Raw genomic sequence first — 15,401 nt, 5'->3', positions numbered from 1 at the left:
AATTTCTCAAACGCAATCTTCGGAAAAATCTCTCAAACGCAATCTTCTTTATATAGAATTTCTACGCCGCTTGAATCAGTCTTCCCCTGCATGAGAGATTCTGCTAGTGAATTTTTGAACCCGCAAATTTACATTATTTTCCTATATCCACCTCCACATACCAAATACGTCAAGTTATATAAGCCATGAATCAACGGTAATTTCCGGGATACTCGGCTATTTGTCCACCAACTTACAATCATCTCTATTACAGAAATGAAAATAGCCTAGAAAATAATTTTCTACTGCCTGCATATCGATGATGTTCCATTGTGTACAGAAAAACTGTTGAACTGTCATTAGGTATAAGGAAGAGCCTTGGAAGTGTCTTTGAAAACAGTGTAGTGTGTAGTTTGAAAACAGTGTAGTGTGTAGATCACATTTGAATCCTGGGTCCCACAGCACTGAGTAAAAGTATAGCCTACTCGAGAATTGGTGCTCGGACCTTTACTGTTCCTGATCTATACTAATGACTGACTAAAATGATAAAGCATTGGAGATAACATATGTATGCTGACGACTTGCAAATTTATTTGCATTTTCATCCTGACGAGACTAGTGAAGCAGTAAATAAAAAAAAAAAAAAAAAACACTTTAATTCGATTTCACTGTGAACACACAAATTTGGGATTAAGGTAAGATCCAGAGAAATCGCAAGCAGTCGTAATGGGACATAACCGTCTACGTAGCACTCTTGATAGTAGTACCACAGTCTAGTATATACAGTCACGAAGCTTGAGTTGATGAGGGTATAAAAGTCCCGTCGCTCTTATTTCCGGAAGCCAATCACGTTGCAGGTCGGCTACATTTAAACGTATGCGTCTTGTGATTTGCTGATGACGATATGCATTTCCTAAGGCTCGATAAATACTTAATATAATCGTCCGCCATTTTGGCTCTTTCGATGGCGTTCGCAGAAAACACACGAGGACGTTATTTGCCGCTGAATTATTTGCTGAATTACAGCGCGTTTGATTTATTATCATAGGAGCTACGACATGATAAAGTTCAACGGTGTAGCAAATAGATTCCTTGTCTGGTAGCTCGGCAACGAAAGAACAAAAATGGCTAACGATGCTACCTACCTAGACTTTATAAAACCTTCACTTCCTAAGACGTAACCAAAGAGGAGGAGTCACGCCGGGAATAATAGCGTCGCGACTATAGGAACAACATACTGTGCAAGTACTATTTCGCATTGTCTGTAATGAGGCGATAGTAATGATCCTAGTGGTTAGCAACTATCTATGGATGCATATTTACTACGTACTGAGCTTCGTGACTGTATATACTACACTGTGGTAGTACTATACCACATATAACATTAAATGCGATTATTGTCTAATACAGTGAAACAGTTAAAAACCTTGGCATTTTTACAGATAGTGATCTAAGCTTCCAAGAAAATATTTTCTCTACTTCACTCCTTGTTTTATACGAAAGAATTTCTACCACTTAGTCTAAAAAATAATCTTATTCAGACGTTTGTAATGCCCCATTCTGATTATTCCGATTCCTTGCTAACTAATGTAAGCTCACTCTTGGTTGAGAGACAACGTGTTCATAATGTGTGCATAAGATTCATCTGCAATACCGGTACTTGTAAACTTGGTCATATAACGCCTTTCTTCCAGTTACTTTCATGGGTGTGTCTGAAGAAACGAAGAACAATACATCCACTGCCTTTTCTATTTAGAATCATGCATATTACTCCGAATTATCTGTTATCGCGCTTTCAATTTCTTACAACTCTTCGAAACCGGAATCAAGCACTTCTTTCTATCCCTCATCACAGAACGTCTTTATACTCATCCTCCTACTCTGTAGAAATACCTCGCCTATGGAATTCGTTACCTAATGACGTCAGGGACTGCCGGACTTTATCACAATTCAAAATTGGAAAATTTTGTCTTATTTCATGGTTTTTAGGTATTGCTAAAAGTGTTGAGCTGTGTTTTAACTCTAGATTAAAATCGCAAATTTATTGTTTATGTTCGTTGATTATGATACTTAATCACTCATTCAAAGTCTGTGCGACTGTAACCTGAGTATATTTTTGCGTGGCTTTACTTTATTTATAGTGTGATTTTTCTTTTATATTAATGTATTTCTATTTCTGGTGATGTGGAAGAGAAGGTCTGATGACCTTAACTGCACCAGAATAAATAAATAAATACAGTAGAACTTGGTTATAGCGACCTCGTTTTGTGCGTCTACCTCGCATATAACATCATTTTCAACCTCAGTTTGGAATACAATTTTCTAAGAACCAAAGTATTTTAAGAAATATTTTGCTGAAATCTGGCAAATCCTTTACTGTTCCCTTCTATCATGGACCTCTGGAATGCAGGCAGATTCCTCATCCCATTGTAACCTGCCCGAATTCATGCGGTATTAATGGTACCTGCATGCGGTCAGTTTCGACAGGAAGTTTTCACTATGTGCACGCATTTTATCGCAGTATGGCCACTAAAGAAAACAAGTGTGACACTTTAGAAGCCATTAGAATTGTGAACATTTATATGAAGCTAGAGGAGGGAGTATGAAGCTAGGAGAGGGAGCAGTGAAATTGCAACTGAAATAATGAACATAGAATTTAATTTAGATAGTGTATATTGGGCAAGTAGGAGACAACAGAGTAAAATGACTGATCACTTCACTCCTCAGTAAATAAGTTTGGTGAGTAATGAACAAACTGTTTTAATACAGAATACTGTATTTATAATTGTACATGTATTTTATTGTGTTCATGGTATGCTTAAAAGTGAATACATTAAATCTAAAATAAGCCTAATTGTTTATTATTTTTCATTTTCCACCTCACTAGACTGATAATATGAATCTCGGTTACTACGACACTCGTTTATAACAACATAATTTTCAAGGTCCCTTGGATGTCGTTATAACCAAATTCTACGGTAAATAATAAATAAATAAATAGGATGGGATGCCAACTAAATCAAACGTTCACATAGTTACTGGTTTCTGAACTGTGCAGAACTCTAAAGACCCATTAGTAAGAAAAAGAGCTTTCTGTAAAAAGAAAATAACTAATGGGACAATTCAGCAACGAAAACAGAACCACCACAATTAGACCTCAACATCGTATTTATACCACTGCAGTAACAGATAGCAAATTCAGCGAGAGCAAACATCTCTCGACATCAAAATGAAATGGAAACGTAAACAAATCATAACGAGACTGAAATAAATTAAAGCAACATAATGATGAGAAAACACCATTACTAGACGAGGTTTCACAACAGTTTCATTTTCGTACTTGTTCTCATAGAGGCTGGAGTGAATCAAGAAGTTCGTTCTCAACTTCATATCTTACAGAGGACTTCAAGTAAAAGTTTAAGTACTCACGTTCGTCAGTATCAATTTGTAAGCCTGAATTTCAATTATGCCATAATTTTCTCGTTCAAACCTGGCAAGGTACAGGACTTGATTACGAGAAGAGCGACAAACATGAGCACGCACCGAGAAATGTATGAGCGTATTTTCCAGGAAGAGAGTGTCAATGTTACCCTCAGACCTGTCACATCTAACTATAATATAGACTTGTTTATGTATGCTACCTTCCGAAGTCTGCCAACGATCGTGTGATAAAAGTTCAGTATACTGCTGCTAAGGTTGAAACAGCATTTTAAATTAATCTCACCTTTTCCATACGTATTTCAGAACTGGTCAATCTAATTTCAGAAAGCGTCATTTGTATTTCAGATTAATCAACTTAATTTCAGAAAGCGTCATTTGTATTTCAGATTAAACAACAATTTCAGAAAGCGTCATTTGTATTTCAGATTAATGAATTTAATTTATATAAAGCGTAGTTTGTATATCAGATTAATGAATTTAATTTCAGAAAGCGTCATCTGTATATCAGATTAATGAATTTAATTTCAGAAAGCGTCATTTGTATTTCAGATTAAACAATTTAATTTCAGAAAGCGTCGTTTGTATTTCAGATTAATCAATTTAATTTATATAAAGCGTAGTTTGTATATATGAGATTAATCAATTTAATTTCAGAAAGCGTCATCTGTATATCAGATTAATGAATTTAATTTCAGAAAGCGTCATTTGTATTTCATATTAAACAATTTAATTTCAGAAAGCGTCATTTGTATTTCAGATTAATCAATTTAATTTATATAAAGCGTAGTTTGTATATCAGATTAATCAATTTAATTTCAGAAAGCGTCATTTGTATTTCATATTAAACAATTTAATTTCAGAAAGCGTCATCTGTATATCAGATTAATGAATTTAATTTCAGAAAGCGTCATTTGTATTTCATATTAAACAATTTAATTTCAGAAAGCGTCATCTGTATATCAGATTAAACAATTTAATTTCAGAAAGCGTCGTTTGCATTTCAGATAAATCAATTTAATTTCAGAATGCGTCATTTGTATTTCAGATTAAACAATTTAATTTCAGAAAGCGTCATTTGTATTTCATATTAAACAATTTAATTTCAGAAAGCGTCGTTTGTATTTCAGATTCATCAATTTAATTTCAGAATGCGTCATTTGTATTTCAGATTAAACAATTTAATTTCAGAAAGCGTCATTTGTATTTCAGATTAATCAACTTAATTTCAGAGTCATTTGTATTTCAGAAATAATACATTGAATTTCAGAAAACACCATTTGTATTTCAGAAAGCGTTATTTGTATTTCAAAAAACTTAAATTGCATTTCATGAACGCATAATTTGCTATTTTCAAGATCTCTTCAAAGTAAAAAATTTCACGGTGGTGTTTCATTGGATCATAAAGTAACGGGTATGTCAATACAGTAATTTTATGAGGTCTGAAGTTTTTTTTCCTCGAATGGGGTGTTATTGTTTAAAAAGATATTTGTGTCAGTTGGACAAATATAAACATCAAGAAATCGGTGCATACATTCAAATGTTATTTCATTATGCAATTATCTGAATTTTTTTTAATAAAATTGACTCAATGATATACAAATGACTTTTCGGATATACAAATGATTTATATAATAATATAAATTATGTATTCCGAAATACATCTGCAAAAGGTGTAGTACCTGAGATAATCGGTAGATAGGAGTGGCTCTTCTAAAGTCCTTCTTTCTATTTTAAGTCCAATATTCGCTGCCGAAATGTCTATAAAACTCACAAAGTTATCTGTATAAATTAGCTCATTTAAGTAAACGTTTATAAATTACTAGTAGCGTAGTACGGAGTTCTCCCGTTTTCCCATGTTAGGCATCTACATCATTCCATCATAGAGGAAGCTGTCTATTCGGAACCACAATGCACGTCGAACCTTAGCGCGTTCAGTGGTGTGGGCAGGCGTCTAGCTGAAGGTATTTTACAACAGACATGGACGGTTTCTCCCTCAGATATCACAAATAAAAAATTATCAGTGCTCTGTTCACTTATTATACACTGCTGTTCATTTCTCAGAGTTAACACATGTTCACTAAAACCCAGTCAGGCTTCTTTCATCAACTTCCCTTCATGGACTGTATTCATTGCCTCGTTCCATCCTCACTGTTGTGACGATTAAATATTCATAAATAGATGATTCCCGGGCCATTAGTTAACACGGCGAAGGGTAATGCAGCAACATACTACAGGGCAAACATAGAATAAGGGACACATACAGTTCCAATGGAAGGGAAATTAATTTTTACTTCTCTTTCTGAACCTCGGGAAAACCAGAGAGTTCTCTGAATTCATAGGTGGAAACACTAGGCTACATATCAGAATGAAACTATTAAATCCGTATTAGGATAAATTCGGTGAATTACATCTCGAAATAAAGAACACGCACGCACACACCTGTGGGCGCGGTTGGAAAATGGAACAGTCAAAATGCAGTACGAGCAACCAGAAGAGTGTACGCTTGTGCGTACGTGAGCTGTTGCTTATCCCTGGTTTCAACTGAAACCGTGTCCATGGGGTAGCTTTAACTTTCGTAAAATCTTATGTTTTCTTCCAAGGCTTTGTCAATGACGGTCCCAAGTGCGATTCAAACACAAACCACTATGCGGCAAAGAGTCCCTACTCAGGGCAACGAGCTATGTCCATTACGGTACCGAGAGCACAGAAAACATTTTAATTCTTTTGAAATTTGCTGACAACTTGCAAAAATGTGTCCACATAAAAATAGAAAAAAATCTATTATAAAAAATTTGATTTGATCTCGTATTTGTTTTCATTAATTTCATTTCAGTTGCTTCGACATTTTATTCCAAGGCAACATATTAAAATCATTAAAACTATTATTGTATATAAGTTATTATAAATGAAGTTATTAAAGCTACCCTTTTATGGGTTACTAAGTTCTTCTTTCCGCATACGCCTAGTCATACCTAATAACGCTGGTTCAATTTCTGCATACGCAAATTAGTTTTATTCAATGTTATTGTGAGTGCAAAACACAATCTGTCAATACTCTACAATGATTTGATAAATATTAGTTTGAGATATGTGCCTTGAACTTGCTTTTTAATTTGAAGAGACATATTCCACACCAGATAAAAAAAGTCTGGTGGAACAAAAACCTTACAATATAAATGTTGCTACTGTTTTACAGAAAGTTCATAAATTATTATTATTAGTAATTCCAAACAACACATTTTCCAAACACCTTGCCTCCATGATCTCAAAACCGAACACTACCGACTCTTGAATATGGAGTTACCGATACCTTAAGAAAATTTACAAAAGACTGTATTAAGAAAATTCCTAACATTCCATAAAGCTCCACAAAATCTGAAAGAGTCTGTTAACTAAAGGACAATACAGTTGTCATATTATAATTTCATATAAATCACTTTCTACACAAATTTAATTATTCTATGAACGAAGCTTAATTTCTCTTTTTATGAAAAACATTTTAGCAAAGTCTCATAGATTTAAAATGTGTCTACATTTTAACAACCCTATATTTGGACTACAGAGGCGTATTGTGATGTACCGTATCTTAAGATGGACTATAAATAGCCTGTATTTTAGTAGATAGTGACCTATATGTCACTGTGATGCGCCAACAGACGGTCAACAGAAGGCGCAAGAAGCCTATCCATCGAACAGAATTACAATGATTAAATAGCAATATGGGTAAAATTAATCTAGCACTATAAATAATATCTTGCGTCGTAATGTGTATTATGAAATAATTATACAACATTTTGACAAGAAAAATTCTGGCATGGGACACTAAACTCCACAAGGCACAATAAGCTACCACACAAATTTAATTTTGAGATACATATTTACAACACAAACGGTATGGCGGTATTGGGAAATAATTAGACATAATCAACTCAATGAACTCAATCAGCGATTACAGAATTAAATGGAAACAGGATTTGAAGCGCCAACGAGTGCGTGATGTAGCGAAAAAAAAAACCGTGGTCCATACAAAAGAGGCAAAACCAGCACAGCATATCATCTGTGTTTGTTATACATAACAGCAAAACAAATGAACAAAAAGGAACGATTTTCTTACTGTGATTATTAGCTTATTATTATTATAGGTACTAAATATGAAGGAAATGGTAAGATGTATCAGATTTTCAAGAAAATGAACGTTTTAAGAACCAAGAAAGAAAAAGTTAGTTTTGGCATGCTGACTTTGTTTGTCTCTCTACAGCCTTTTCTTCAATGTCTCTGATGTGTTAAACACCTGCGAACCAATTAGTCAAGGTAGCCTGTAACCGAGTGTTAGATATTCTCACGTATTGCAACTATAATTGAATTTGAACCACAAAACAGCGCTTTATTCGAAATCATATGACACTAGTGTAGAATTGTGTAGAGGTGAGAGTAATGATCGTTAGTCACCAGAGTATGTCTACATCTGATAATTTTATCATCTAATTTTTCCAGAGTTTGCAAAGAAGCTTAAACAGATAAAAATGGGAAATTTAATTTAATAGTGTTATAAGGTGTACTAAAAAAGAAACTGTACATTCATACAGTAATATCTGAGGTTACCTACACTATTATAAGAGGAATATACAGACAATGAAATGGACAGAACCGGACATCAAGACAACGGAAATTAAGTTGTAAAAATGATGATAGGATACAGAATAATTGAAGAAAACTAAAGTGCGTACATCTAAATCCTATAGATTCCTCTACCTTGAATATTTTTCTTTGGGAACGGTTAAAATGCTATCAACTTCCAATGTTCTATCTCTTAAGACACCCTTCTACCCTTCTGTCCTATAACTTGGACATGCTAGACAGGTTTATTTCTGGTCTTTAATTTTAACGAGAAAATGATTTGTTTAGAACTGGTTAGACCTTATAGGTTCTACCTGGAGGATTAACTTGTACCTGTGCGTATACTGTTTAGATTTAAGTACGCTTTCGCCAGAACTTATTGTGGCATTATTTGTACAGCAAGGAAGGAATTTGCAAATTAAGATGCAGCGTCTCATAACAGAATTTTTCGGTAGAACTATGCGAAGGTGTATCTTCAGATGTTGTGATATCATTTGGACTAGAACGAAGGACTCTGCAAATTACAGGATGAAATTAAAATGCAGTGTCTCATGACAGGATTTATCTCTACAACTATGTGAAAGTGTCTCCAGACCTAAACAGTTTCAATCTAAATGAAAAATATTGGAAAAATGTTTTATGCACTCTATGTTCACGTCTAAACAGACGAGCACGACAGGTATTGCGATGGCTTTAAATGTGTTTGCCTCGAATTAATTTAAATAACGCACAATTTAGACAAAAACTTTACAGAATTTAAATTCAGGTAATTCAAGTAAGGCCATATTAACAGAATGCATGCACGCTATAAGAAGAGCGCACAAAGTATTTTTCAATCAATCCCAGGGAAGTAGGCAGAGAGGCAGAATCAAATGCAGATGATGGTACTGTGTAGATAAAGATAGCAAGATTTTTTTCTTCCATTTTTAATAGGTTATTTTACGACACTTTGTTAACATCTTAGGTTATTTAGCGTCTGAATGAGATGAAGGTGACAATGCTGGTGAAATGAGTCCGGGGTCCAGCACCGGAAGTTACCCAGCATTTGCTCATATTGGGTTGACGGAAAACTCCGGGAAAAAACCTCAACCAGGTAACTTGCCCCGATCCGGAATCGAACCCGAGCCAACTGGTTTCGCGGCCAGACGCGCTAACCGTTACTCCACAGGTGTGAACAAAATATCAAGAAATGCACAATTGTTAATTCGGAGGCAAGCTCGAAAGACTATAAGAAGTAGGCTGAGTTCCACATATGTGGAGTCATCTAAGAAGAAGAAGAAGAAGAAGAAGAAGAAGAAGAAGAATTGAAATAAGGAATAAATATTCAGATATTACACTATTTAGAACAGTAAAATCTTGGACACAACTCTTTTAAGTTTAACACATTCTGGTGAAACCGTAACATATCCAACTTAAATGTTGTACCTGTAATAATAATAATAATAATAATAATAATAATAATAATAATAAAATTTCTGTAAGCTGTAAGATTACCTGACAACTACAGACCAAATTCTCAGACAAGTCGGATATGTGTAACTGTGGATTGCCGCAGGCAGTAGAAACACAACGCATGAAGGATGATAAATTTGAGTGTGAACCACGTGACTTTTGAGTCCTACCTTCATTCCCTGATTGAGCACCATGGCGACAGAGAGAGTCCCACATAACACTAGCAACAACAACGCCCTTACTCACTATACTACCGCCGAGGAACATTCTACCACGCTGCGTGAGTCAGCGTCCCTCCGCCGCCATTGGCTGTTATGGGTGAAGATGGCAAGGGGACGAAAGCAAATCGATATAAAAACCAACAGCTGATGTTCTAGTCTAGAGGGTAGATACTATGGAAACCGGTTCCACGGCCGTTACGAATTCACAATACCGGCGTGGTCATGTCATCATGGCGCCATTTTTTAAATTTATAGTGTCTCAATTTTTCTGGAGTATCAGAGAAAGCTGAAATTTCAGGAAAATACTTCGAGACAGGTCATTGTAATTGTTTATATCTCAGAAAAATTCTCTTCGAAGGCCGCACTTAGATTAAAACTATAAGGGTGCTATTCATAGACATTTCGCTAGCCCGCGCTACGAGCATGCTAAACTATCCCCGGCTATCGACTGATTGCTTGTACAGGATTAATATCATATCATATCGCTAACACTGGTTTATGAATACGAAAAACGTTAGTTCGCTGATCATCCACCGGAAGCCCGCGCTAAGGATGTCTATGAATATGGCCCTAAGGGTTCGAACATCGCAGAAAACGAATAAATCTCTAATGTCTAATTGAAATGTAGTACTAACATAGTTTCTTTTGAAAGACAGGCAATAAATAGGCTCCCGTAACATACAAAGCTAGAGGGCTCAAAGTATAACGTGAACTCCGCTTATCACGTGGAAGTCGCACCAGTGTCGCCAACTTCAATTTGCGAAAAGCCACTACACGATTACAAAAACTCACCAAATATGTAATAAAACCCACCAGATTATCATTCCTATAGATTTTTGCACTTAATTGTTAAATAATATGCAGACAAGATATAATAGCATAAATAATGATTAAACGCTCAATATCGAAGAAATTCCATAGTCGTTTCTTCAGTTTCAGATAAAGGTTAGAAGATGAAGTTGAAGCATCTGCAGTTGGTGCTTTGTAGGCTTCACTGTCCTAATTTTTAATACGGTTGTGTTGAGGGAAATTAAAATTATAACAAGATATACCACTCCGTCTTAGTGCAGCCCTAATTTCAAAATTGACTGAAATTCCCATCCTATTTTTAATTTTGGTTTAATGACAATACTTTCAACCCACTTCTAAATTTCATCAAGCAAGACATAGCATTGATGGCGCGAACTCGGTAATATCACAGACTAGTATAATCAGTCACGAAGCTTGAGTTGTGAGGGTGCTAGGAACAATAGACTGTGCAGGTACTATTTCGCATTGTCTGTAATGAGGCGATATTAGCGATCCTAGTGGTTAGCAACTATCTGTGGATGCATATTTACTACGTATTGAGCTTCGTGACTGTATATACTAGACTGTGGTAATACTTTTAACGGGCTTGTATTTGATTTCTCTTTGTACTATAAAACTTTACCCAAAAAATCAGTAGTAATGCTGAATTCTTGCATTTCATTAAGTTCATCACGCGCCATCCTACTTAAACTTCTTGGGTTGTGTTCAATTAAGAAAACCTTGATTTGTTGTAGAACGTAATGGAAACTTAGACATTAACATTTTTCAGTATTTCCATACATTCATGAAGTCTTTTAAGCAGTTGCTTGATTGGAGGAACAACGAAAGAAACGCGCCGTCATCGAATTAATTTCTCACTTTGTGTATTAAGACTCTATTCTATTTTCAGTTACAGCCATTGGGTTGTTATGCTGTTAAGTGCAGAGTACATTGATAGTCATCTGATATTGCAAGACAAGTATTTTGAAAAGATAATGGTCATCGTCGAAAGAGTCGTGTTTTATAAGCATTCCGCTTTACAGATGTGTTTGAGAATTGAGGACGTAGCTGCAATAAGGGCCCATAAGCCCCACAGGGTTTTTTTTTTTTACGGAGAATGCATAAATCGATTCTTCGTAGTTTCTTTGTTATACCCACAAAGTTTCGTTGAGAAATGTTGAACAGTAATGATGATAAACCTGTTTATTTTAATATATTTTATAGGCCCTGTACTGTTTTTAAAAATTTCAACTCTATATATCTCAGAACAGCATTTTGGAGTATGGGCCCTTATTGCAGCTACGTCCTCAATTAATTATTGCAAAATCACTAAAAATTTCCACAGACATTGAAATAAACTAGATTTCCCACTGCCCGCTGTTTAATGAATTTTAGCCGCTGACAGAACAAAAAAAAAACTATATTTACTGGATAAACCACCGTGTTGGCAACATTGTCCCGCGCCTTAGGTGCGTGGTATACCGTAGGGTGTCATGCCCGGACTAAAATTATGAAATGAGCGTTAGTTCCAGTATTCATGGGAAAGAAATTATCGATGCCCATCCAATACTGAATACTGTAATCAATTTATAGTGCGTAGCGAAATTCGGTTTCGGAAGCCAACTATAATGGCTGCAGGATTTTCATACTAACCACACGTTACATCCATACTAGTTGAACTATTGTTCACTTCTAGTGAAGCGTGTGGATGTGAAGCCAGCTGTTCTCTGGTAGGTCTCGACCCTCCATGGCTTTCGCTCAACGGATTGTTTGTATTTTTTAAGTCACGTGAAGTACTTATTTTACAAATGTGCAATTACATCTAGTTAATTTCTCTATAAAAGACAAATACAGTAGAACTCCAATTATACGGACTAATAGGCGGTAGTATAATCAGGATATGAAGGAATCCGGATAATTGGGTCGAAAATGAAAAGAGTCTAGAAACAACAGTAAGCATTAAAATTGCAAAATGACTATAGGGCTACAGTTTGCAATAAACAAAGTTACACATATTCAAACAAAATAGAATTTTAAATGGATTAAAATTATAAGAACTTTTCATATTCCATACAGAACAGAACTTTACTCATGTGTGGAAGTACAGAACACGACATTAAAAATCTAAACATATTTAACTTTCTTTGAATAAACAATTTCAAACTGTCCTGAAACGTGATCCGGATAATTGGAGTTTTACTGTACTTAACATACGGACCTTGTCTCCTACTCTAACATCGGGATAAAGAGTATCATCTTTACAAAAGTCCTCATCTCTGAAATGGAATTCAATACTGACACACACGCAGAATTCATGAAATTCAATCGACGTCTGGCTTTTAAATATTGAACTCTCAATTTTACCATAGAATCTGTCTTCAACAGCAACCAACACTGCAGCTGACATTCAAGGCCATACCCATTTCATATGTTTTCAGGGTAACTTTCATTAAGATAATTTATCTCGCATTATGAAAATCCCTGGCTTTAAAATTCTTGATCATAAAATCATTATCCATGATAAGAGAGAATCGCCAGCAATTTTGAACGCGCTAAGCCTTCTAGCACGCCTCACATAGCCTACATTCTGAAACATATTAATGGAAAATCCTAATGACATAACCTATATGTGAATGAAACGCCGGATGCAGGTGCGGTGGTTTCTTCTGCATCGGTTTTCAATTTGCCCGCTCCCTGCGGCTACAAAGAAACGTATTGTAGCAGCAATCGACTCACGTTCTCTCTAACAGATGCCAATACAAATTACTGAAAATAAGAAAACGATACCAAACACACTTAAAATGGCAGCGCGAGATCCCGAGTTAATTCTCGAAGCTCAAGGAGAACACAACAGCTCGATGCGAGCCCTGAGCCATACTTCGAACGACAAAAGCCTCTCGTGAACTAAACATTACGAACTTCAAACTTTGCTCATTCGGTTCCTGTCAGTCGTACGAATAGTAGTTCAGAATGTCCAAAATAGTCTGAATATACAGCTAGCATAAAAGGCAGTTTTCCACGTTCACATGTGTAAAGCGTCACTTTACGTCTGTCTGTTTACAGACAAGCATTTTTAAATACAATAATTTACAAAAATAATGTCGTCTCAACGATGGCCTTTAGAAAGGTAGCCTATGTATATCACTTAGTGCAGCGTTTCTCAAACTTTTTTGAAGTGGGGACCACTTTTTAAAGTCAGAACAGTTCCGCGAACCACCTTAATCTTGTTGCCTTCGAAAGCGAATTTATCATTATTGTAGCATATTTTAATACCAGTATACTTATATTTTAAAATAGAATTAATTAATTAAAAATACCTTTCCAATTATATTTTTTGTAGCCAATCACAACTTATAACAAATTCTGTGCATTCTTGATTCATCGCTTGCCTGTTAGTAGTTACTGGTACACGCTAGTAGTTGTCCATGTTTCTGTTAAATAGTGCCCATTATAAATAATGGAAAACTGGCTTCGATCCGGATCTTTGAAAAGAAAGAAACATGATGATATCCTTCATTTAGGCAGTGCTAATGGTTCAGAAGCTGTGTGTAAAGTGTAAAGAAGTATATTCATTATAGTGCCATTAAAGGAATATCTAGTCCTAGTGGTAGCTATTAAAAAAATACTTTCGTAAATATGACAAGAGTTATTTGGAACTTGGATTTACTTGGTGTGGCAATGAGAGTGAACAAAAACCTCGGTGCGTTGTTTGTTACGAAGTGCTTTAAATGAGTATATGAAACCCGCGAAATTGAAACGGCACTTAAGAGACGAAACACCCCAAGTGTAAAAATAAACCTGTCGGATTTTAAAATAGAGTCTAAAATTTCTTATGTAGTCATCTGGAAAAGCAAATAAAGAAATTAATACAGAAACATACCCGATTTTCAACACGTAAAGATGCAATTTGGCACGTTCTGTTATTGGTGTACGACGTACAGTACGTGCCCATTTCAATGTGCAGACTGAATGTCGGAAAAACTATGAAGAAAGTCATCAATACATGAAAAGTTTCGGTACTTTGATCCTCTGTTATGAATTCGGGTGGTCCCTGGCTGGGTTTCAGGCTCGACGCCAGATGTGCAGGGAAAAGATGACGAAAAACGCCACGTTCATAGTGCTTTAAATCCCTCTTTTGTTGATGAAAGTAGAGTGGGAAGTGGGTAGTCGGGTAGGGTAAGAAATTTCTTAAAATATCAGTATTGGGAGAAAAAGTGAAATGCGATTGCCATGTGTCATTTCCAAACTCTAGTTTCAGCTATAGCGTGATACGCAATTCGTTTGAATTTTATTTTTTCTTTTGTCTTTTTTGAAGGACCACAAGCTCAGGACTCGAGGACCACAGGTGGTCCGCGGACCATAGTTTGAGAAACGCTGACTTAGTGTTGTCAGTTCAACAGATCACATACGATGTAGTTCTCCCTAACTACGAAACGGGCGATATTTTACAATACCCGCTGCCAAAGCCGGACACTTACTTAAAAGTCGATGAAAACAGGAAAATTATAGTTTTGTTATGGTAGTGTTGGTTACATTTCTGGTGCCTATCATTGCAGTCCTCTTGTTCCATATTCAGAATGGTCAATGATAATAAACCGCAGGGAAAATTGCAATTAATAAGTTACCTAATGTTGAAAAATATGAAGAACGGAAAAAACAAGAGTGTGAAACACGAGGTCCGCATGTGAACTTACAGTTAAACACACTGCAATACAATTTGGCTCCGTACCAGAATGAAGTTAAGTTTTATTACACGACGCGCATACCATGGATCAGGGGAGATAATTATACAACGTTACCTGGCGCGATAGCAGTTCGGGGCATCCACCACGACTTACTGGGAGCGTTGATGCACAGAAGCAGAATTTCTCGAAATTTCCCAGAAGCCCCTGCTGCTCTGGA

General features: G+C 35.8%; 1 protein-coding gene across 5 annotated transcripts in view; it reads right to left on the bottom strand.

Annotated features, from left to right (window-relative positions):
* heph (polypyrimidine tract-binding protein 1 heph) overlaps positions 1-15,401 on the bottom strand; it is a 604,630-nt gene that overhangs the window by 364,638 nt on the left and 224,591 nt on the right. The window contains exon 1 of one of the 5 annotated variants that reach the window (XM_069847363.1): positions 9,660-9,698. The exons of the other annotated variants lie outside the window; for them this stretch is intronic. Coding sequence (XP_069703464.1) covers positions 9,660-9,683 — 24 coding nt within the window. The 5' untranslated portion in view covers positions 9,684-9,698. Of the gene's footprint in view, positions 1-9,659; positions 9,699-15,401 lie in introns of those variants that run through there. 5 annotated transcript variants of the gene reach the window in all.

The sequence above is a fragment of the Periplaneta americana genome, chromosome 15, assembly GCF_040183065.1.
Source record: "Periplaneta americana isolate PAMFEO1 chromosome 15, P.americana_PAMFEO1_priV1, whole genome shotgun sequence".
In the NCBI taxonomy this organism is placed as follows: domain Eukaryota; kingdom Metazoa; phylum Arthropoda; class Insecta; order Blattodea; family Blattidae; genus Periplaneta; species Periplaneta americana.
This window is presented reverse-complemented; position numbering and strand designations above follow the sequence as displayed.